The sequence below is a fragment of the Elgaria multicarinata genome, chromosome 1, assembly GCF_023053635.1.
Source record: "Elgaria multicarinata webbii isolate HBS135686 ecotype San Diego chromosome 1, rElgMul1.1.pri, whole genome shotgun sequence".
Classification (NCBI taxonomy): Eukaryota; Metazoa; Chordata; class Lepidosauria; order Squamata; family Anguidae; genus Elgaria; species Elgaria multicarinata.
Window position 1 is genome coordinate 219,167,189 of NC_086171.1, and position 20,816 is coordinate 219,188,004.

Consider the following 20,816-nt stretch of genomic DNA (forward strand, 5'->3'; position numbering starts at 1 on the left):
GGTGGGTGGGCGGGGGGAGGAGGGACATGCACGTGGAGGCTCTTCAGGACAGAGGGAGGGAGATGCCCTGGGCTGGCCTTAGTAATGCCGCTGGTAAGAGCCCAAGGGCTGTTGGGCTGGAGGAGCTGCCCGGGCTTGGCCCACCGTCTGGCTCACCAGGTGCGAGAGGGCAGGGCCGCTCTGGATCAGAGTGTCCAGGGCCTTCTGCACACTGGGATTGTCGAAGTTGATCCCAGAAGACGACGCTTGCCTCGAGGCACCAGCATTGCTCGGAGCGGAGGGGCGGTTCTGGTACAGTGGCTGCGATGGCGTCGGAGCTGTGGCTCTTGGGCCAGCACCCCTACCAGAACCAGGGTGGCTTGGGAACTGCCCGCTCTGAGCTGGGGCCCGCTGCTGGGACTGAGGGAGTCCGGCAGTGCGGCTCTGCGTGCCGCTGGGTCCTGTGCCAAAGCCGGGGTTCTGAGACGTTCCCACGGCTGAACCGCTGTTGGTGACAGCTGCGACCGCGGCAGCCGCCGCTCCGCTGTTGAAAAGGCTGAGGATCTTGGCCTGCAGCTCCTGCTGGGGGTTGGAAGCCGCTGTGGCTGAGCCAGACGACGGCAGAGCCTGGCTGCTCTGGTGCGCCTGGGAGCTGGGAAGGCTGGACAACGAGGACCCTGATGATGCTCCGAGGGGCTGCCTGGGAAGGGAAGCTGCGGAGACAAGACACAAGCAGACAAGAGGATTAAGGCCGGGGAGGCGCGCCCCGCCCTCCCCTCCCCTTTCGTGCCTGTGCTTGCGTCTTGGGAGCCCAACCAGCCGGCAGACGCTCCAATTCTTTGTGGGCCCCTAAACCTCCAGAGCAGAAAGCCATGGTCAACTGGGCAGGCAGGCAGGCGGGTGGGAAGGAGAAGCCGGAAGGCATTGCCCCCGCCCCACATGTAGCAGTCTGAGCAGCCCACCCCCGACTTCCTGACTGAGCCACCCAGCTGCCAACCTACCAGGAAGAGCGTCGGCACTGGTCCGCAGCTGCTGCTCCTTGCGCTCCCTCAGGTAGTTGATGATCTTGTCCGTCTCTTCGGCGGTCAAGTAGCGATTGTCTGCCAGCAAGTTCAGGAGCGCCTGGATGGCCTGAGGGTGGCCCCCTCGGAGGCTCCCCTCCTCAACCGGGGAGGGGCGCTCCCGCTCCTGGAGAATGGTTTCATCAGCCATCTTGGCAGCCTGCCTTGCAATCTCCTCACGCTCCTTCTCCCGGACCTCCGACTTGTAGCGCTCGTAGTTCTTGGCCACCAGCACCATGGCATCGGCCTGTGGCATGTTACGGTGCTCTGTGGCAGGAGAGGTGGCATGAGCACTGCTGGCATCAGTGTGCTGCCTGGTCCGGAGAGGACATCCCGGACAGGCCAGGGGGCAGGGCGAGTCCCTCCCGGGAACCCCGGGTTTCCCAGGAGCTTCTTCCCCTGGCGCTGAAAGCCTCCCCAGGCCCTGGGGCTGCACACCTGCAGCGCAACCTGTTGCTACATCAGCAGCAGCTCCGCCTCCTCTAAAGAAGTGCAGCTGTGCAGTCTCCTCTGCTGAAGCAGAGATGGGAGGGGCCAGGGAAATCGGGGGGTGGGGAGGGAGAAGTCACTGCTGTTGTCGTCACACACCCCCATACACACACACACACACACTCACACACAGACAGAGCCTTCACATCTCAAGCAGAACGCCACCGTTCCATCCTACGGGAAACAACGCCCTTGCAGGCCCCTCTGTTGAAGCTGCCAAGCAAAGGGAGCCCACCAGGTTCTACCGCCCGGACCTCGGTCTTCCTCAAGGTCTCGTCTGCCTGGTTATGAAGTGTATTCTGTAACTGCGGGCAGGGAGTCTATTGTACTCAATCTTTGCACAGCACCTAGAAAAGCTTTAGATGCCTTCTCAATTATAATACGAATTCCAGCAAACATGGTGTCCGTGGTTAAACCCCCACCCCCACCCCAGAATTATCCCAACTAGAAAACTCAAGTCCAACAGCTGAAATAAATCATCCAGGGTGAATTAAGCGGATTAATCTGGGGAGTTGGGGGAGAGATCCTACATTGAGGGGGGAAGCTGAGCTAACGGTAATCTTCTTAAAACTCCCTCCCCGGAGTCTAGAGGACTACGTGAAGAGGGCAGAGGCGGAGGCTGGAGCGGTGAGAGCGGAAGAGCACCCTGCCATGCAGCCCTCGGAGCTGCACACACAGGTTCACGTTCCCAACACCCACGAAGGCCAAAAGCTGGTCTTAAGGCCGCAATGGAGACCACCCCCCAAGGCTCCTCCACGTAATGTGGATTCTGGGGCCACGGCCCCTCCTCCTCACAGAGGTCAGCCTGGGGGAGAAGAAGAAGCAGCTGCCCCGCTCGGACCCTCATACCTTGTGGGGTGCCAAACATGATGTTGACGGTGCAGGAGTGGTGAACTTGATGCTGCTGGGTGATGACAATGGCAAAGGCAGAGCCCCCTTGGCTCACGTCATCCAGCGCTTGCTGCAAAGACATCTCCGAATTGAGGAAGATCAGGTCCACCATCATGCCGAGGTCACGTACCTTCCGCCCCACCGACTCGGCATACTCCCTGACCGAAACAAAAGCCACCCCACGTGAGAAAGGGCTTCGGGGAGAGCAACTGCGGTTTCATGGCAGCTGGCGCGGCCTCCGGACAGTGGCGCCTCTCCGCCGCCTCGCTATGAGCCAGGAGGACTGCGCAGCTCCAGGCGCCCCCAGCCCAGCCCTGTCCCAGCATCCAGGCCAGGGTGGCGTCAGAAGAACGCTACTGGCCACAGAACAAGACGCAAGGAAAGAGCAACTGGGAGGCAAGTCACCCACACGTCGCCATGGGACAGGGAACCCTTTTGGGTACCGGGGCCGGAGATGACGTCAGGGGGCTGGGGGCTGCCCGCTGCAGCCAACGGGGTGCAGACCAAAGCACCAGCTGCAGCTCCTCCAGGCAGTGCCTCAGATGGGGAGCCTGCTTTGCTCCACGTGGGCTCCCCAGGCAGGGCAGGCCGGGCCGAGCAAAGCCAGATGCCCAGCCCGGGCACTGGCTGGGAGGAGCGCTCCGAGCGCCGGGAGGGGCCTCGCTTGGGCAGCCTGCGTCACTCGCTCCACGCATTCTTTACACGTGGAAGACGAGGGAAACGCAAAGCAACGGAGCGGCAGCGCGGTCACTCTCCTGCCCTCCCCCCTTCTGAGAGGGTGGGGCTTTGGGGAGGGGGCTGGGTGCTCACCCAAGAGGTGCCTTACTTGGTCTGCTTGTTGACCACGATCACTGAGCAGTCGACAGGCCGCTCCGTATCAATGCGCCTCTTGATGTCCTCAAAGAACTGGCGGTACAGCTCTTCCCGGCGCCGCTCCTCACGCTTCATGCGCTCTGCGGGGAAGCGCCAACCGTCAGGGCAAAAGGCCTTCCCTTCAGAGCCACCCGTCAGGGCAAAAGGCCTTCCCTTCCTCGTCCCGCCCTGCCCCCCCAATCCCACTGCCAGGAGCCAGGAGCACGTCCACCTGACACTGACCTTCAGTACTCAAGGGGGGCCTGTCCACGGGCTCTCGGTAGCGTTCGTAGGAGTCATCCCGCCTCCGGTAATAGTCATCGGGGCGCCCGTAGCGGTCATAGCCCTCCTCTCGCCTACAAAGCAGACAGCGGACAGGCTCGTATCTGGGTGCCAGCACCCAAGCACCAACCGCACATGCCCACTGCTCCTCTCCAGGCACTCTCCCCATCCCTGCATACCTGTAGGGAGGCTCTCGGGTGTCCTTGTAGCGCTCGTAGAGTGGCTCCCGGGGATCCCTCAGGTCTCTGTGGTCTCGGAAGTCTCTGGGATCCCTGTGGTCTCGGGGGGCCCTCGCATCTCTAACCCGAAGGTCCCGGGGATCCCTGGAATCTCTGCCATTCCGGCCATCTCTAGTTTCTCTCCGTGGACTGCCCCGGTTCGGAGAGCGGTCGCGCCTGGCATCTCTCTCGCCATAGGGCAAGGGCTCTCTAAAAGAAGCACCGGGGAAAGCCTTTAGGCAGGAGCTGCCAACGGGACGGTCTGGCACGGCTGGCCAACACACGTCTAGGAACGCCCCCAAGACGAGTGGGCGCGCGTGCAGCTGCGCTCCAGGATGCAAAGGGACTCTGACATCGTGCAGCCGCTAAGAAGGAAAACCTCTGACTGGGTTGCTGCTGGGGGCTCAGGGGCCCCCGCTCCTTGCTGCTCCACAGAAAGCAAGCCCCTCGTCACATGTGCAGCTAGCATGTCAGCAAGGAGGCGAGGCTAGGAGCCTTCGCCCTGACATCCAACTTTCTATAGGCAGGGAAGGTTTTTATGGAAGAGCGTGAGCTCCCCACCGGCAGTCTGGAGGGCTTCAGCTCAGGCACGTATTTAGCATCCCGGTGAAAAGTAGGCCTCAGTCAAATGCTCCAGAGCCCACCCCCTCCCCAGAACCCTACGAGGGCTCTTCCCAAGAATGGGATGCCCAAAATATCAAAGCTGTGTGTTGGCCTGTAGCGGAAGGCATTCTGGCATGAGCACCAGTGGGCTGGCCTTAGCACCCTTCAGGAGAACCGCCAGCTCACCCCAGGCTCCCTGGGGATTTGCTCAAAGTGCATACAGTTCCAGAAAAACCAGCTGTGAACACCGAGGAAAAGTGGTGTTGCTACAAGGACTGATGGCCTGTGCAGAAGCCTGGGACTCTACACCCATAGCAGGAGGGAAGCTGCTTCCTTCAGAACAGGACGTTGTTTCACTTGCATGCCTCTCCCATGACAGCACATCTCCTGGATTATAGGCCACGAACGCCAAGAAGACAGACAGATCCCCACTTTTCAGAACGCCTAGAAAAGTCAAGGGAGCGGGACAGCCGCAGAGGAATATTCATCTGGTCACCAGCCCCAATCCATGTTGACGAAGCATAGTCAATAGATCAATGCCCTCGGGTTGCAGGGCCCCATGTACCCGGCCAAGCATAGCTGACCCTTCCCTAGGCAAGAGACACTAAGAATAGCTGGAAGACCTGTCTGCTTAACGTTGAACGTTATGGAGAACTCAAGGTGGTGCTGGATGGTTCTTTCTTTTAACTTCTAACTCTCCCCCAACTCGGTGTAGGTAATAATACCTCAAATAGCTTTTGACCTCATACAAGTGACGTCTGAAATAGATTTCAACTGAACCGGGGAATCCTCTTGAAAGTCACAGAGCCAGAAACGGTCCCCAACCAGAAGAGCAGCGTACCAAGCAACTTGGAAAGATGGAGAAAGTTGAACGTTGTACCACCACCACCACCACCCACCTGGCTGGCGACAGTTCTTGAACGATGAAGACTGGGCTTGCACGCAACAGGTACAGACACACCATGTGTAAGAGCTCAGATAGCACTACTCCACCCATTCATGCTCTGCCCACTGGCACCCAGGACAATGCAATGTCCTGATACCCGCATGCGCTCTGCCCACAGCGATCAGGGCAATGCAATGCCCCAGCGTACGCATGCGCTTTGGCCACGGGCATCAAAAATGATGCTGCGGCACCTGCTTGCGCTTTGGCTGCTGGCACCCCTGGCAACATCTCAGCCCCTGATCTTGCAGAAGCGGCAGCCAGGTATGGGACTTGTGCACAGCTTTCTCCTAATGCCAAGAGAACTACCTGTGCGTGATGCGCACACACACTGATGTAGTGCCAACAGATGACAGGAGAATCCTCTTTCTTGCAAAGTAGATGCCACGCCCCTGCCTTCAGGGCAATGCAGCTGCAAAGAAAAGGCCCGCGCGTGAGGGACAGCGCTCCCTTGTAGCCTCTGCCCTGGGGCGCAACATCTGTTGCTGCCTTCTCCTCTGTGGTACAGCCCGAAGGACGCTCTCAGCTCCACAGCGCTCGCGAGGGAGGCTGCGGAGCCAAACAGGCAGGAACACTCACTTCCGCCCACCTGTGCTGAGCTCGGGAGGAGCCCAGCGACGAGCACAGGTTGGGAGGCTGCACTCAGCAAGGAATCGCCTTGGGATTCCCCTCCAAGGAAGATCCACCATGAGCAGAGGAAGGTGCACTTCTGCCCTAAGCCCAATTTCCTAGGGGAACTGGTTGCTTCACGGTACTTTACCTTCGTGCTGGGCTGGACCTTGAGGGAGCCTTATTCATATTTCTTCTTTCCGCGGCTTTATTAATATCTGAAAAGAATAATCAACCCATCTGTTCAATGCTATGAGACAAAGAAAAGATCGTCAGCATATTGAAAAGAAAGTAACAAAGTTCAAAGTCCACCAGACAGAACAAGGAAATCCACGCAACAAGGCAGCTGTCACTTAGGCAACCTTTATTACATCAAAGATACAGTAGAGCGCAATTGTCTGCCGAAGGATTCCTCCAAAGAAGCTCCAGGACGGAGCCAGCTGTCTTGCCGACTGCCCCAGAGGCACGCGCCTTCTCCTGGAAACTATCCTCCAGGACTCTAAGAGCCTAGGCAAGGAAGGGCGGACAGGTGGCCAGGCAGCCCCTAGCCTGGTTGCCACGAGGCAGGCCCGTATTTCTGTTGTTCATTCGGAGAATCCAAAGGGATGGGATGCAGAAGCTATGCCACAAAGTCAAAACGGCATCCAGCTACCATGACAGAAAGGAGCGCAGGTCGGAAAAGTCGCCTTACAAAGCTGCATTGGAAATCATCATACACCCCCCCCCGCCCCACCTCCAGGTGTCCACACCAAGCTGATCATGCCACAGTATAAGAACCAGGGCTGTCGGCCGATTACAAGGAATCTCAGTAAATTAATGATAATGATATGAAACAAGTGAAGTGTGCGTGAAACAATTAAAACGGAATGAATTTACATATGCATGAAATCGTTCTGAATAATAAAAAAAGAATCTGTAGTTTTAGATGATGTGAACAAGTATCACAGCAGGAATCATTTCAGTGGAGCCATTTCTTCCTGAGTGAGAGGAGGAGGGATCCGTCTTCTAAGACGACATCTGGCTCTTGAGCCCTTTGTAAAAACTTAACATAAAAAAGTAATTGACAATTTAAAAAAATCTGCCGCCTGAGTTGTTGGGATACCTTTTTTACTTGATCAACCTAAAAAAATGATTGACAAAATGCAAAGCTACTAGAAAGGGTAAGAGATGAGCATTGAGCAGGGGGTTGGACTCGATGGCCTTGTAGGCCCCTTCCAACTCTGCTGTTCTATGATATTTTAGATTCTTAGTTTATATCTGACTAGAAGGAACATCACCAAGTAGTCTCTGAAACATATGAATCATCCTAGAAGCCGGAAGAAGCCGGAAGAACTGGTGGCAGAGGAAGACAAGAAACGCAGGACTCTGTAGAACAAAACCCAAACCGTCAAAAAGATACGTTTTCTTCCGTATGATGATATGGTGGCTCTATTCACATGCTGGAAACTGGACATGACTTGGGGCAATCCAAAATGTCTATCAGTAAAAGATACATTGGATCAATAATTTTTATAAGAAATGGAAAAAATAACTATGCTGGAAACCCTGCAGATACATCTTATTACATAGATTTTAGAAATCATTTGAAGGGTGAACAAAGGCTTGGTAAGAATATATAAACACCCTGTCTTACATTCTAATAGAAAGTACTTTATAATCCAAAGCTGTTCAATTTTTCAGGGGGGAAAACAAAAATGGTCCTTGGGGGAAAAAATGGGAAATTTGTTTTTTTCCTAATTTTTCTGGGTCGTTTCCCCCCCCCCCCCCAAAAAAAAACCCTTCACATCTCTAGGCAGGTTTGGGGGTTGGGAGGACCGGGCCCACCTCTGGTCTGTATCCTTCTTCAAAGTGTGCATCCAGAACTGCACTCCAGATGAGGTTTGACTAGTGCACAATAATGTAGAGCTGTTACTTCAGAAACTATAATACTATTATTTATTTATTTATTTATTATTTGAAATATTTATATCCCGCCCTACGTCACTAAGATCGCAGGGAGGCATACAGATAAAAACATAACAGTATAAAACAATAAATATACACAGTTAAAAACAAATTAAACCATGATCCAGGTTAAAACAATATATAATTTAAAAGCAATAGATACTATTAGAGCAACCAAAGAATCATATCTGCCTTTTTTGCAGCTGCATCATAGTGCTGATTTATTTTGAACTTGCAATTGACTACAACCTTTCCCCTGTCCTTGCACGTGCATAACTTCCCCTATAGCAATGTTTCCTCTGCTGCCACGATACCCTTCCTGCTAAATAATTCCAAATTCTAGAAAACAACTCAAAAATATGGGGCTCTACCCTTAAAGGAGTCCTAAAATAATTTTGAATGAATGAATAAAATATTGGATTCAGAGTAAAACACACTGAGACATTTACAAAATAAGGAAGCAGAACATCAGTAGAGGATCCTAGGAAGCTGCTCCGACTGGCCATGGGCCTGCGGGGTCTCAGGCAGAGAAAGACCTTTTCCCATCCCTGCTTCCTGTTGCTTTTTTCCACTAAGATGCTGCCACCAGGGGTGGGGTCAGCGAGACCCCCTGCGTGCAAAGCGACTGCTCTGCCACTGAGCTGTGGCTCTCCCCATTGTTGCATTGTATGAAGTTTCTGCCCCTTTGTAATTGCAACATCATCATTATTATTATCTTTCATTAGGTGGTAATAGCCAACAGTTGGTGGTATTTCCACACAGCCACCCCTATAGATATGGCAGTCCTGAGAATCTGCAGTTTGCATGAAAAGCCCCCAGCTTTGCCTTTAGAATCATAGAATAGCAGAGCTGGAAGGGGCCTACAAGGCCATCGAGTCCAACCCCCTGCTCAATGCAGGAATCCACCCTAAAGCATCCCTGACAGATGGTTGTCCAGCTGCCTCTTGAAGGCCTCTAGGGTGGGAGAGGCCACAACCTCCCTAGGTAACTGATTCCACCGTCGCACTGCTCTAACAGTCAGGAAGTTTTTCCTGATCTCCAGCTGGAATCTGGCTTCCTTTAACTTGAGCCTGTTATTCCATGTCGTGCACTATGGGAGGATCGAGAAGAGATCCTGGGCCCCCTCTGTGTGACAACCTTTTAAGTATTTGAAGAGTGCTATCATGTCTCCCCTCCATCTTCTCTTCTCCAGGCTAAACATGCCCAGTTCTTTCAGTCTCTCTTCATAGGACTTTGTTTCTAGACCCCTGATCATCCTGGTTGCCCTCTTCTGAACACGCTCCAGCTTGTCTGCATCCTTCTTGAATTGAGGAGCCCAGAACTGGACACAATACTCTAGATGAAGCCTAACCAGGGCCGAATAGAGAGGAACCAGTACCTCACGTGATTTGGAAGCTATACTTCTATTAATGCAGCCCAAAATAGCATTTGCCTTTCTTGCAGCCGTATCGCACTGTTGGCTCATATTTAGCTTGCGATCTACAACAATTCCAAGATCCTTCTCGTTTGTAGTATTGCTATCCTCCCTTCCTTGCTTCATATTATTAATTCTTCTCTGTCCTCTGGTTCATTTCCTTCTGCTTTTAAACATGCTACAGTCTCTCCTATTCTCAAGAAACCTACTCTTGATAGGCTATCTCTGTTTAACTACTGACCTGTCTCTTTGTTGCCGTTTGTTTCAAAGATCCTGGAGCGTGTGGTCTACTCTCGTTGTCTTGATTTTCTTTCTAGTAACTCTGCTCTGGATCCTTTTCAATCTGGATTCCGTCCTTTGCATTCCATTCTTCTTACTGCCAAGTCTAAAGGCCATTATTCCGTTCTTATTCTCCTTGATCTAACTGCAGCCTTTGACACGGTTGATCATGATCTTCTTTTAGATTCCCTTCATGACCTTGGATTTTGTGGCTCTGTCTATAACTGGTTTGCCTCCTATCTAGCGGGTCGCTCTTTCAGCGTGTTGGCTAATGGCAGCTCGTCTTCTTCTTTTCCCCTTTCAGTAGGGTTTCCGCAAGGCTCGGTGCTTGGTCCGTTGTTGTTTTCTTTATACATGTTGCCCTTGGGTAATCTTATTCAATCTCATGACCTCCAATATCATCTGTATGCCGATGATACACAATTATATCTTTCATCTCCGGATCTTTCTCCTGATGTCCACGATCGTATCTCGGCATGTCTTTCAGATATCTCAGCTTGGTTGCTTCATCGTCGTTTGAAACTTAATATGGCAAAGACTGAATTGCTTCTTTTTCCTCCTAAACCTTCTCCTCATCTCTCATTCTCTCTTACTGTCAATGATGTTACGCTTACTCCGGTCAAGGAAGCTCGTAGCCTTGGCTTTATATTTGATTCCTCGCTCTCCTTTATTCCTCATATTGAGGCAGTAGCTAAATCCTGTCATTTTTTCCTGTATAATATTGCCAGGATTCGATCATTTTTGTCTGTCTCTTCTGCCAAGACTCTTGTTCATGCATTGGTTATTTCTCGGTTGGACTACTGCAACCTTCTTCTCACTGGCCTTCCTTCTTCTCACATCAGTCCGTTGGTTTCTGTTCACCACTCTGCTGCTAAGATCATCTTCTTGGCTCGCCGCTCTGACCATGTAACTCCACTTCTGAAATCTCTTCATTGGCTTCCAATTCACTTCAGAATCCAATATAAACTTCTCCTGTTGACCTACAAAGCTTTTCACAGTCTAGCTCCTTCCTATCTCTTCTCTCTCATCTCACACTATTGCCCCGCTCGTGCTCTTCGCTCCTCTGATGCCATGTTTCTCACCTGCCCAAGGGTCTCTACTTCCCTTGCTCAGCTTCGTCCATTTTCTTCTGCTGCCCCTTATGCCTGGAACGCTCTTCCAGAACATTTGAGAACTACAAGTTCAACCACAGCTTTTAAAGCTCAGCTAAAAACTTTTCTTTTTCCTAAAGCTTTTAAAACCTGATTTTGTTCTGACTTTATACTGTTAGTTTTACCCTACCCAGTGCCTGTTTACCCTACCCTGTGCCTGTTTGCATTCTCTTCCCCTCCTTATTGTTTTATTATGATTTTATTAGAATGTAAGCCTATGCGGCAGGGTCTTGCTATTTACTGTTTTACTCTGTACAGCACCATGTACATTGATGGTGCTATATAAATAAATAATAATAATAATAATTGTAACTGTGCCTTTGGTTTCTATTTCCTAAATGTAGAACTTGGCATTTATCCCTATTAAATTTCATTCTGTTGTTTTCAGCCCAGCACTCCAGCCTATCAAGATCACTTTGAAGTTTGTTTCTGTCTTCCAGGGTATTAGCTATCCCACCCAGTTTTGTGTCATCTGCAAATTTGATCAGGGTTCCCTGCACCTCCTCATCCAAATCATTAATAAAAATGTTGAAGAGCACAGGGCCCAGGACTGAGCCCTGCGGCACCCCACTCGTTGCCTCTCCCCATTTTGAGAAGGTTCCATTGATAAGTACTCTTTGAGTCCGATTCTGTAGCCAACTGTGAATCCACCTAATAGTTGTTCCATCTAGCCCACTTTTAGCTAGTTTGTTAATCAGAATGTCATGTGGTACTTTGTCAAAAGCTTTGCTGAAGTCAAGATATATGATGTCCACAGCATTCCCACAGTTCACAAGGGAGGTTATCCTATCAAAAATGAGATCAAATTAGTCTGACAGGACTTGTTCCTGACAAATCCATGTTGGCTTCTAGTAATCACTGCATTGATTTCAAGGTGTTTACAGATTGACTTCTTTATAATCTGCTCCAGAATTTTCCCAGGGATGGATGTCAGACTGACAGGTCTGTAGTTCCCAGGTTCCTCCTTTTTGCCCTTTTTGAAGATAGGGACAACGTTAGCCCTCCTCCAGTTGTCCGGCACCTCACCCGTCTTCCATGATTTTGCAAAGATAATAGACAAAGGTTCTGAGAGTTCTTCTGCTAGCTCCTTCATTACTCTAGGATGCAGTTCATCAGGCCCTGGAGATTTAAACTCATTCAAGGAAATTAGGTGTTCTTTGACCATTTGTTTATCAATCTCAAACTGCAATTCTGCCCCCTCAACTTCTACTTCACTTTTTCCAGGGGGGTCATAGACCCGCTTTTGGGAGAAGACCGAGGCAAAGTAGGAATTGAGCACTTCAGCCTTTTCTTTAGACAAGCCGTTTGTCCCCCTTCCTCCCTTGTGACCAGGCAAGCACCAGTGTTCTCCTGTATGCTCCAGTGCTGAAACACGAAGGCTCCTGATTCGGTGTTGGAGGAAGAAACTGCCAGGATTTGCATGAAGGAGCAAAGATGGGTCAGTCCACCAAGCAGAGCTACCTGCTCTGAGGTTGCAGCAGCTCCTCGGGGTCACGGACAGAGGTGTCTTCCCCATTACCTGCCTGCTATCAGACCAGATTTAGTCTCAGACTTTGCAAGGTGGTCTAATTTCTATGTATGTTTCTTCACTGAGTAAGAAAAACCCTTTGTACATGCCCAGAGGTCTCAATCCTGGAGCCAAATCCTAGCAAGCCAGACTCAATTTTAGTCCTCGAAAGAAAAAGGGGAGGTAAGAGGTCAGGGAAGACAGAACCAGTGGGGACATCCACCATCAGCTGAAAAGGCTTGCTGTGAACAGTTGTTATTAAAAACATAGTTATCCATTATGCAAAACGTTTTTTGTCCTAGGATGGGAGGGAAGAATTGCTCCTTTGAAGTTACCACAAAGTAGAAACAAAAATGTTTGTGGGCTAATAACGTTTGTGGACGTATTTGCAAAGCTGTGGTAGTTGGTTCATTTAACAGCACTGAAGCCCTCTTGCCCGTATCGGAGAAGCGCTACCAGGCGCTGGCAAAGGGAGCACTTCAGATGTGCCAGCGGCAACAGAAAGGCTGCTGTTTGCATCCCATCACTTCCCGCCCAGGGTTTATGCTACGTCCAAAGGGTTCTTCCACGTCCAAAAGGAATGTAATTCAGTCCTGTTTATGTGCTGAACCCAGGTGAAGAGGTCGCATCACGACTAATCTATCTTCTCCACTGTTACTGTCATCAGGTCCTGCTGGAAATAAAGTTTATGGACCACGTGACACTGTGGAAATCTGCCAGGGCTGAACAGAAGCAATGTGACTTTTTGTGAAATCACACACACACTTGCATTTGTTTCCGTTAGAAAGGAAGGCTGAGGCGGTGCCTTCTGCATGACTGTCGTGTAGTTGCAGCATTCCGGACACGGAATAACGGGCTCAAGTTAAAGGAAGCCAGATTCCGGCTGGACATCAGGAAAAACTTCCTGACTGTTAGAGCAGTGCGACGGTGGAATCAGTTGCCTGGTGAGGTTGTGGGCTCTCCCACACTAGAGGCATTCAAGAGGCAGCTGGACAACCATCTGTCAGGGATGCTTTAGGGTGGATTCCTGCATTGAGCAGGGGGTTGGACTCGATGGCCTTGCAGGCCCCTTCCAACTCTGCTATTCTATGATTCTATGATAGCGCCTCCACATCATGTTGGGTCCCAGGGCCTGGTTCCATATAGCTGGGTCTATCGCTCCACTCCAACCACAGTGTATCCCCAGGCCCGGCGCCAGACTGTATTGCGCCCTAGGCAGGTGCGTTCTGAAGCCGCCCCCCCCACCCCACCCGCTCGCTCACTCATTCACTCACTCATAAAAGATTATGCCTTTTTAACCCTTTCCAAACCTTGATCTGAGCCACGTGGAAAGAGATCCTTGCCCGCACGGCTCAACTACGTTAAAACAAACAAAGTTATTTCTTAAGAGGAAAATATTCTTAATGGGGCTTGGGGAGGGGGGAGAGGAAAGGATGTCTGTTAAACTCCGCCGTTCCTCTTTGGGGAAGGAGGGTGTTTGTCGTGGCGACGGGTTGTTACCCCCCCCTCTATGCCTGTGTCTCCCCCCTCCCTGCACCCCCGATCGCCCCTTCCCATCACGCGAAGCACCCTCCGCCGCCGTCCCCTACTGTTGCTCCCCCGCCGCCTTTTCCCTTTGCCGGGACTGCCGGTTATTTGTTGAGGCCATTCAAAGAGACGTTTGTACGTGCGCCTGGAGTGCTAGAAGGAGGCGGGCCAGGCGGCTTTCCTTAACGTGAAGCCTTCGCAGTTGCTTAACACCAACAGTTCTCAAACCACCAGCAACGGCAGACGCTGTTTGGATCGCGCCGGGCTTGTAGCAAGCAGGCCCGCTGTAGGGCGAGGGAAAGGACCCGCTCCCGTCCTGCCTCGAGGCGGCGGGCGGCATTCCCGGGGGCACGCGAGCCGAAGGAGCGGGAAAGTCCGGGTTCCGACGGCCCCGATCGAGCCGCCGAGATTTATTTATTTATTTGAAATGAAGCGGGATCCGAAGCAGTTCTGCAAAGCGTTAATGCACATGCACGGGCGCTGTTGCTGTTGGGAGCCGGGGCCCCCCCCGCGGGACTTGGGAGGGACGTTTGGAGAGTGACTGCGATTGAGGAATAAAGATGGAGGCTTCTCCAGGCGGGCATGGCTGGGGGTAAGAGAGGGGCCCACCGACCCCCTCACAGCCGCCGCCGACTCCGGGATGTGAGGAGCCGCCGCTGCTGCTGCTGAGGGGCCGCCGAGGCCGCCCCCCGCCCGGCTGCCGCTGCTCCCCCCCGCGGGCCGGTCAGCTCCAACCCCAGGATCCGCTGGGGTTGGGCGGCAGCTGGGGCGGCGGCTTCCGGGTACGCTGTTCGGCACCCCGCCCCCCAGTGTCCCAGGTTGGCTTCGGCTGAAGCCAAGCCAGGGACGCTGGGAAGCAGGGCGAACGGCGCACCCGGAAGCTGCGGGAGGGCGACTTCCGGGGGCGCCGAACTTGGCGCTCTAGGCGGCCGCCTTAGTGGCCTTTATGGATGCACCGCCCTGTGTATCCCCACCCCCACCCCAGCCACATTCTGAGACCCCCTTTTAGTTTTTCAGTATTGGCTCCAACTTATTGGCCCAGACTCATTTTGAATCTTCGACTGTTCACACCCCTGCCCTGCTCACTATATTGGGCAGCACAAATGCCAACATAAATACCTACTTGCTAAAGAACCCTTCATAAGCCGCCATGCCAAAAGCATGCAACAATTTGAAGTACATGGGATCAAACGCATTGGCTAACTTTTAACTGCGCTGCTTCCTGGCAGCTGTGAAGTTGCAACTTTTGTGAAGCAGCCTCTTCACAGATAAACGTTCCCTTCATATATGTTGCTTTGCCGTGGCCTCTGCCAATGAACTCTATAATGTTGGCCTCAAGATCCATGTTGCCTCTGAAATCTGTTGAGATTATGTTGGCTGCAATCCAGGCTTCAGCCATTATATTCGCAGAGTCACACAGCAGCAGTTTTCATGTTTATGTTCCATCAACGTTCTCAGCTGACTACTGTCTAAGTCTATTACTGATGATGTGCCAGGTACTTCCTCAACGGCCCTTCAAAGGAGCCAGCTGCAAACATTCTGTGGCCAACGGCCTCTCAAGTGCAGATGCTCACAATGGATATATTGAGCTTCCCTGCAATCTGTCTGATCCTGAAGGAAGCCCTTAACTTCTCCCATTGATAATTTCCAGCATGGGACAGTCCACTGGTGGTACTGAAGAGCTCAAAGCTGGCTTTTCAGCAGAGAATGGGTGATGTGGTTGATGGGGGATTTAGAAACAAATCTTACAGCTGCTGCTCTTGGCAACGTTCCGATATAAAACAGACGTAGCTAAAACATCTGAGTTCCCAAAGATATCAAAATAGCCAGGGCCCCAGAAAGAAGCCGTCGCTGCCACCGCCACCACACACACACAAGCCTCTACACTTGCTGCATCATTGTCTTATCAAAACTACTCAACCTTCCATTCCCATCACAGGTCAAAGGCAGACAACTTACAAAAGGAAGGTTTCCTCTACGATACCCTTGCAAATGAACAAGGAGCAGCAAAAAGCAGTTCTATTTACATACGGTTTAGTAAATAATGAAATCGCTGTCACATAATAGCAACAGTGACTTCAGATAATGAGATCTGAAGCTGGTACATACTGAAAGTCTACTTAAAACAATGTTTTGAATAAGCAGTCCCAAATAAATATTCAATATAAAGGCTCTTTTATGTAAATCAATTCCCAAACAATCCGACACTATTAGCCAAATAAAACCTCCTGTATTCTGTATATGTAACTAATCCCATGGTACATTACAGTGCTGAACTTATTGCATATGGTGATGGCACAGTATTAAGAAATAAGGTATCTATACAGTACCATCCTGCTGGCCCATAATACTATGATCTGTTATCTACATTATACAAATGTTTAACTTATTTTGCATTTACTGTTGTTCCCCGGCTCGATCAAAATAGAGAGGCGGGTAAGAAATAAATTTATTATTATTATTATTGTTCACCTTGTTATTTTCCCCCTAGAAACATAATTTTGTGTCAATATGATTTGAGCATAGAAGAAATACAGCCTTCCTGCTGTTCCCCACAATGCTGATGACTTTCGTTTTCAACTTTAAGGCCAGCTTACCCCAATCAGAGTAATAGCTAGCTGTCCTTTCTGCCTCCTGCCAATAAGTGTCACCAACTGAACTCCATCCTCTCAGACAAGGAACCCTCCAATAATGCACAATTTTTGTGGAACCTCTTAACAGGAACAAACGAAGGTACCTTTTACTGAGTCAGAACCTTGGTCCATCTAGTCCGGTATTGTTGACACTGACTGGCAGCAGCTCTCCAGATTTTGAGGCAGGAGTTTTCCCAGCCTTACCAGAAGATGCTGGGGATTTTTGAACCTGGGACCTCTCCGCATGCTAAGCACGCGCTCTACCAGTGAGCCACGGCCCTTTCCCCCTTTCTTCGTGGCTTGTAATATATCTGCCAACAGGCTGCAAATAAGACATGATCACAGAGATACATAAATGTATCTCTGTCCATTTTTATGGAGGAATAAACACACCAAGGAAGATAAATCCCACAGCAATCCTCATCCAGATCTGCCCCCCTCCCCACACACACACTAGGGAGGATGCCATTTGTAAAAGTTCAAAGGCAGATGTATTCACACATCCTCACTGTCATTCCACCCTAGCTGGGTCTCAGCTATATTAAGACAGCAATGCTCTTCTGAAGCACTGCCTGGAAATCCCTTTCTGCATTTATGCTCAAAACAACTCTGCAGCCAGCAGTGTGCCCTAGAAGCACTGGCCGTTTCAGGAGCTACAATCATTCTGAAACAAAACGTGTGCACAGAGTTGGGGGGAAACAGCAGAAATATTTATCAGTCTTGTGTTTGGACATTCCCATTTTGCAAAATAATTTTAAAAAAAATAAGAGAGGGGGGAGTCTAACCTCTCAAGTCTTAATTCTATGACTATTAATTTTAAGGGCATATTTAATCCCCAAATTGCTACTGCACAAATGTGTTATTCGAAGCTCACTAAAATATCTTAATCAGCCCATTTAATTGTAAAGTATCATTAATCTTGGTTTTCTGTAGACATCCTAACTAGGCATGAAGCAGAAACACACTCCCAGATTTCAGTAGCAAAGGGATCAGGAAAGCAACATCCTTCGTTGCTCTTAATTGGGGACTAACCAAAAATCCAGGATGGGACTTCCCCAACCTGCCACTGCACCCACGAGGTCGCTCCCTTCTGAGGCAGCGGTTTAAAACAAAAGCAAAAAGGAGGTGCCACATGGGTTCAGAGGCTTTCTGTGGAAAGGAAGGTGATGGGTGACGGAAGCCTCGGCTGGCAGATTGTTCTACACAGCACCAGGCCACCCTGCAAAGATATAAAAAGGAAGAAACAGACTAGGGAAGACAGCAGGGCAACCAGGCAGGGATGGGAGGAGCAACTGGTGCAAGTGTACGATGGATGGGACCCTGGAGGGCGTGGATGTATGTGTGTATGTGCGCGTGTGTGTGTGTGTGTGTGAGAGAGGGAATGGAAGCACATGTGTGGCTGGAAGGAAGAGGTAAAAAAAAACAGAACAGGTGGCCCTGGGAAACAAGGAGTGGGCTTGAGAGTATGATCCTGATAAAAGACGGGTTATTGGGGATGGGGTGGGGGGCTTGAAGCTGAGGGTGTGCAGCTGTTTGGGGAGTGATCCTGAGAAGGAGTTTAGGGGTAGAGTGATTCTGTGAAATCGTTTGTGGGGGGAGAGGGGATGAGTGCGAGGGGGGGGTTCTGGGAGGAGGGGGTGGTAGGGAGGGGCAGGCATTCTGCCACAGCCAAGCCTCCCTGCGGCAGGTGTTTTGTGCCAGTCCTACCTCAACTCACGGCTGGGGGAACTGTGCTAAACCCTCCCAGCCCAGGCATAAAGGCGCTTCTGCAACAGGTTGCATATCGCTGGAGTAGAGGACTCGCGATCCGGGGCAGGATGAAGAAACCCTCCCACCCCCCACTGTAACGCTGGCGGGAAAGGCCCCTGTCAAGACCGAAGCCTTCCGTGGGAGGCCTGGGCGCCCCCCGCCCCTCAGGAGACGCGGGTTAGACCTGGCACTGGCGTTCACACGCCGGGGGGATGCCCGCTTTCTCTCCGCGTTGCGAGAAGCCCCCGCGGGCAGCCCGTTTCCTGCGTGCTGCTGGTGTTATTTCCCTGGCAGACAGGGCCGCGGAGCCGCTCTTTAAACCCCACAGCCACGCGTTTCTGCAGTCTCGACCCCGCCTGTGTGGGTCCGCGAGGGAAACGGGGCCCCGCCACGCGGCGGCGGCGGCGGCCCAGAGTCGACCCGCGCGCTTTCCGGCACTTGAAGACGGGGCGGGAGCCGGGCTCTGCGGAGGGGGAAGGGGAGAGGGAGGGGGTTGGGGGGAGGAGGAGGACCCCCCCGCGATGAGGGGGGGCAAAGGTGCGCCCGCGGGAGGAACAAGGGGCCCGGCGGGCGGAGCGGGCGGTTTCCCGGCGGCGCTGGATCCGAAGCGCGGCTCCCCGCCCCGGCCGGGCCTTTACCGGGAGGGGGTGTGGGGGGGAGGCGGAGGCGACGCGGACCCCCCCCCCCGACCCTTTCCAAGGACGCGAAGCCCGTAGAGCAGCCCGGAGCCGCGATGCCCGCGACGGCACGAGGGAGGGAGAGAAGGAGGGAGCGCGCGTCACCGTGAGGCCGCCTCGGGAGCGCGCTTCGCGGGGGGGGGCGGCGGCGGCGCGACAGAGGGGAGGGACGCGCGCGCACGTGCCGCGAGAGGGCGGGGCGCGCAGCCGCAGAGGCGCCTCCCGCGCGAGGGAGAGGGCGGGGCCCCAGGGGCGCGCACACACGCACACGAGAGCCCAGGCGCGCCCCCGCACTCAGCGCGCACGCGCGCCTCCCGCGGGCCGACGGGGGTCACGGAAGCCACGCGCCCCTTGCGGAGCTGAAGGAGGCGGGCGGGCGGACAGGCAGGGCGCAACCCACTCACCGCGGCCCGGCCGGATCCTCGGCGGCGGCGGCGGCAACGACGACAAAAGGCGCCAAGCGCAGCCAACGGCCTCTCCTCACGACGCTGGGCGGGGCTTCGCCTGCCGCACTCGTCCTTCCTAGCGAGTGACGCGCCTTCCGGCCTCGGGCGCGCTGGGACTCGTAGTCCTCTTTGTGCCCATCCAATGGGAGCGGAGCTCTTGCCCCACTGCAGCCAATGAGCGCTTCCGGGAGTACCGCCAATCCCCGCGGCGCTCCGCCTGGGAGGCCGGAGGCCTCAGCCAATCCCGCCCCTCTCGGCCCGCGCCCCTCCCCCGCCCCTCAGGCGCGCAGCGGAGCGCGCTGGGTTGGACTACAACTCCCAAGATCCCCAGCCGTGTCGGGCTGCAGCCGGTGTGAGACGCGCCTGATTCTTCTCATTCCCTTCCCAGTGTGGTCCAGAACATCAGAAGAGCCCGATGCCGGATCGCGCCCAGGGTCCGTCCAGTCCAGCGCTCTGTCCACGCAGGGGAGCCCGCAGCACCCTCCCGCCCATGTGCCCCAGCAAGCCTTTCCTTAATAGGCAGCCTTGAATCTCTGTACTTGCTTCTTCTAAAAATTGTTTTAACTGTTTTATTCTGTTTTTATTTTCATTTTATCTTGTACGCCGTTCTGAAATTTTTCAATGGGGAGCGGTATATAAATATTCTAAATCAATCAATCAATCAGGGAATATAAGGCATATCACTTCTGTAACTGGAGGTAGCACTAAGAAGCCATCAGAACTAGTAGCCACTGATAAGTCTTTTTCCCTCCAGGAATTTATCTAATTTAGCTTCAGCTACGGGGCAGGATAGAAATGTAATAAATACTGAAATCCCCTTCTAAAGCCATCCAAATCGGTGGCCATCACCGAATGTAAGCCTATGCGGCAGGGTCTTGCTATTTACTGTTTTACTCTGTACAGCACCATGTACATTGATGGTGCTATATAAATAAATAATAATAATAATAATAATAATAATAATAATAATAATAATAATACAGTTGATGGAACCTTCCCTCGTGGAGGAGATGCTCCAGCCCCTTAATCATTTTAGTTGCCCTTTTCTGCCCTTTTTCCAGCTCTGTCATATCCTTTTTTAGATGTGGTGACCAGAACTGTCCACAGTATTCTAAGGGTGGTTGCACCATAGATCTGTATAAGGACAGTATAATACTGGCAGTTTTATTTTCAATTTCTTTCCTAATTATGTCTAACATGGAATTTGCCTTTTCACAGCAGCCGCACACTGGGTTGCCATTTCCACTGAGCTTCCACCACAACCCCAAGATCACTCTCTTGGGCCTTAGCTACACCTAAGATTTATCCCGGGATCATCCTGGGGTCATCCCTATTCATAGAATCATAGAATAGCAGAGCCGGAAGGGGCCTACAAGGCCATCGAGTCCATCCCCCTGCTCAATGCAGGAATCCACCCTAAAGCATCCCTGACAGATGGTTGTCCAGCTCCCTCTCGAATGCCTCTAGTGTGGGAGAGCCCACAACCCCACTAGGTAACTGATTCCATTGTCGTACTGCTCTAACAGTCAGGAAGTTTTTCCTGATGTCCAGCTGGAATCTGG

At 52.2% G+C, this 20,816-nt stretch overlaps 1 protein-coding gene across 2 annotated transcripts; it reads right to left on the minus strand.

Moving 5' to 3' along the window:
• Window positions 1–19,301, minus strand: NCOA5 (nuclear receptor coactivator 5). 2 transcript variants are annotated; one of them, XM_063147529.1, is made up of 8 exons: window positions 19,213–19,301; window positions 6,079–6,145; window positions 3,734–3,982; window positions 3,516–3,628; window positions 3,247–3,373; window positions 2,379–2,578; window positions 981–1,307; window positions 1–692 (listed from the first exon to the last, which is right to left on the minus strand). In XM_063147529.1, the coding sequence occupies exons 2-8, from the start codon at window positions 6,114–6,116 to the stop codon at window positions 79–81; spliced, it is 1,668 nt and encodes a 555-aa protein (XP_063003599.1). In that variant the 5' UTR covers window positions 6,117–6,145; window positions 19,213–19,301; the 3' UTR covers window positions 1–78. The 2 variants fall into 2 exon arrangements, with proteins under 2 accessions (XP_063003599.1, XP_063003600.1); XM_063147530.1 differs by lacking the exon at window positions 19,213–19,301 and having other exon boundaries at window positions 6,079–6,633.
• Between the last annotated feature and the right edge of the window lie 1,515 nt (window positions 19,302–20,816).

Bases quoted from the DNA above. Each gene is read 5' to 3' on its own strand.
- NCOA5 (XM_063147529.1), bottom strand. From the start codon at position 6,116: ATGAATAAGGCTCCCTCAAGGTCCAGCCCAGCACGAAG. The intron at 3,629-3,733 runs GTATGCAGGGAT...TCTGCTTTGTAG, and splicing joins ACCCGAGAGCCTCCCTACAG to GCGAGAGGAGGGCTATGACC. The intron at 2,579-3,246 runs GTAAGGCACCTC...TGTTTCGGTCAG, and splicing joins GTGGTCAACAAGCAGACCAA to GGAGTATGCCGAGTCGGTGG.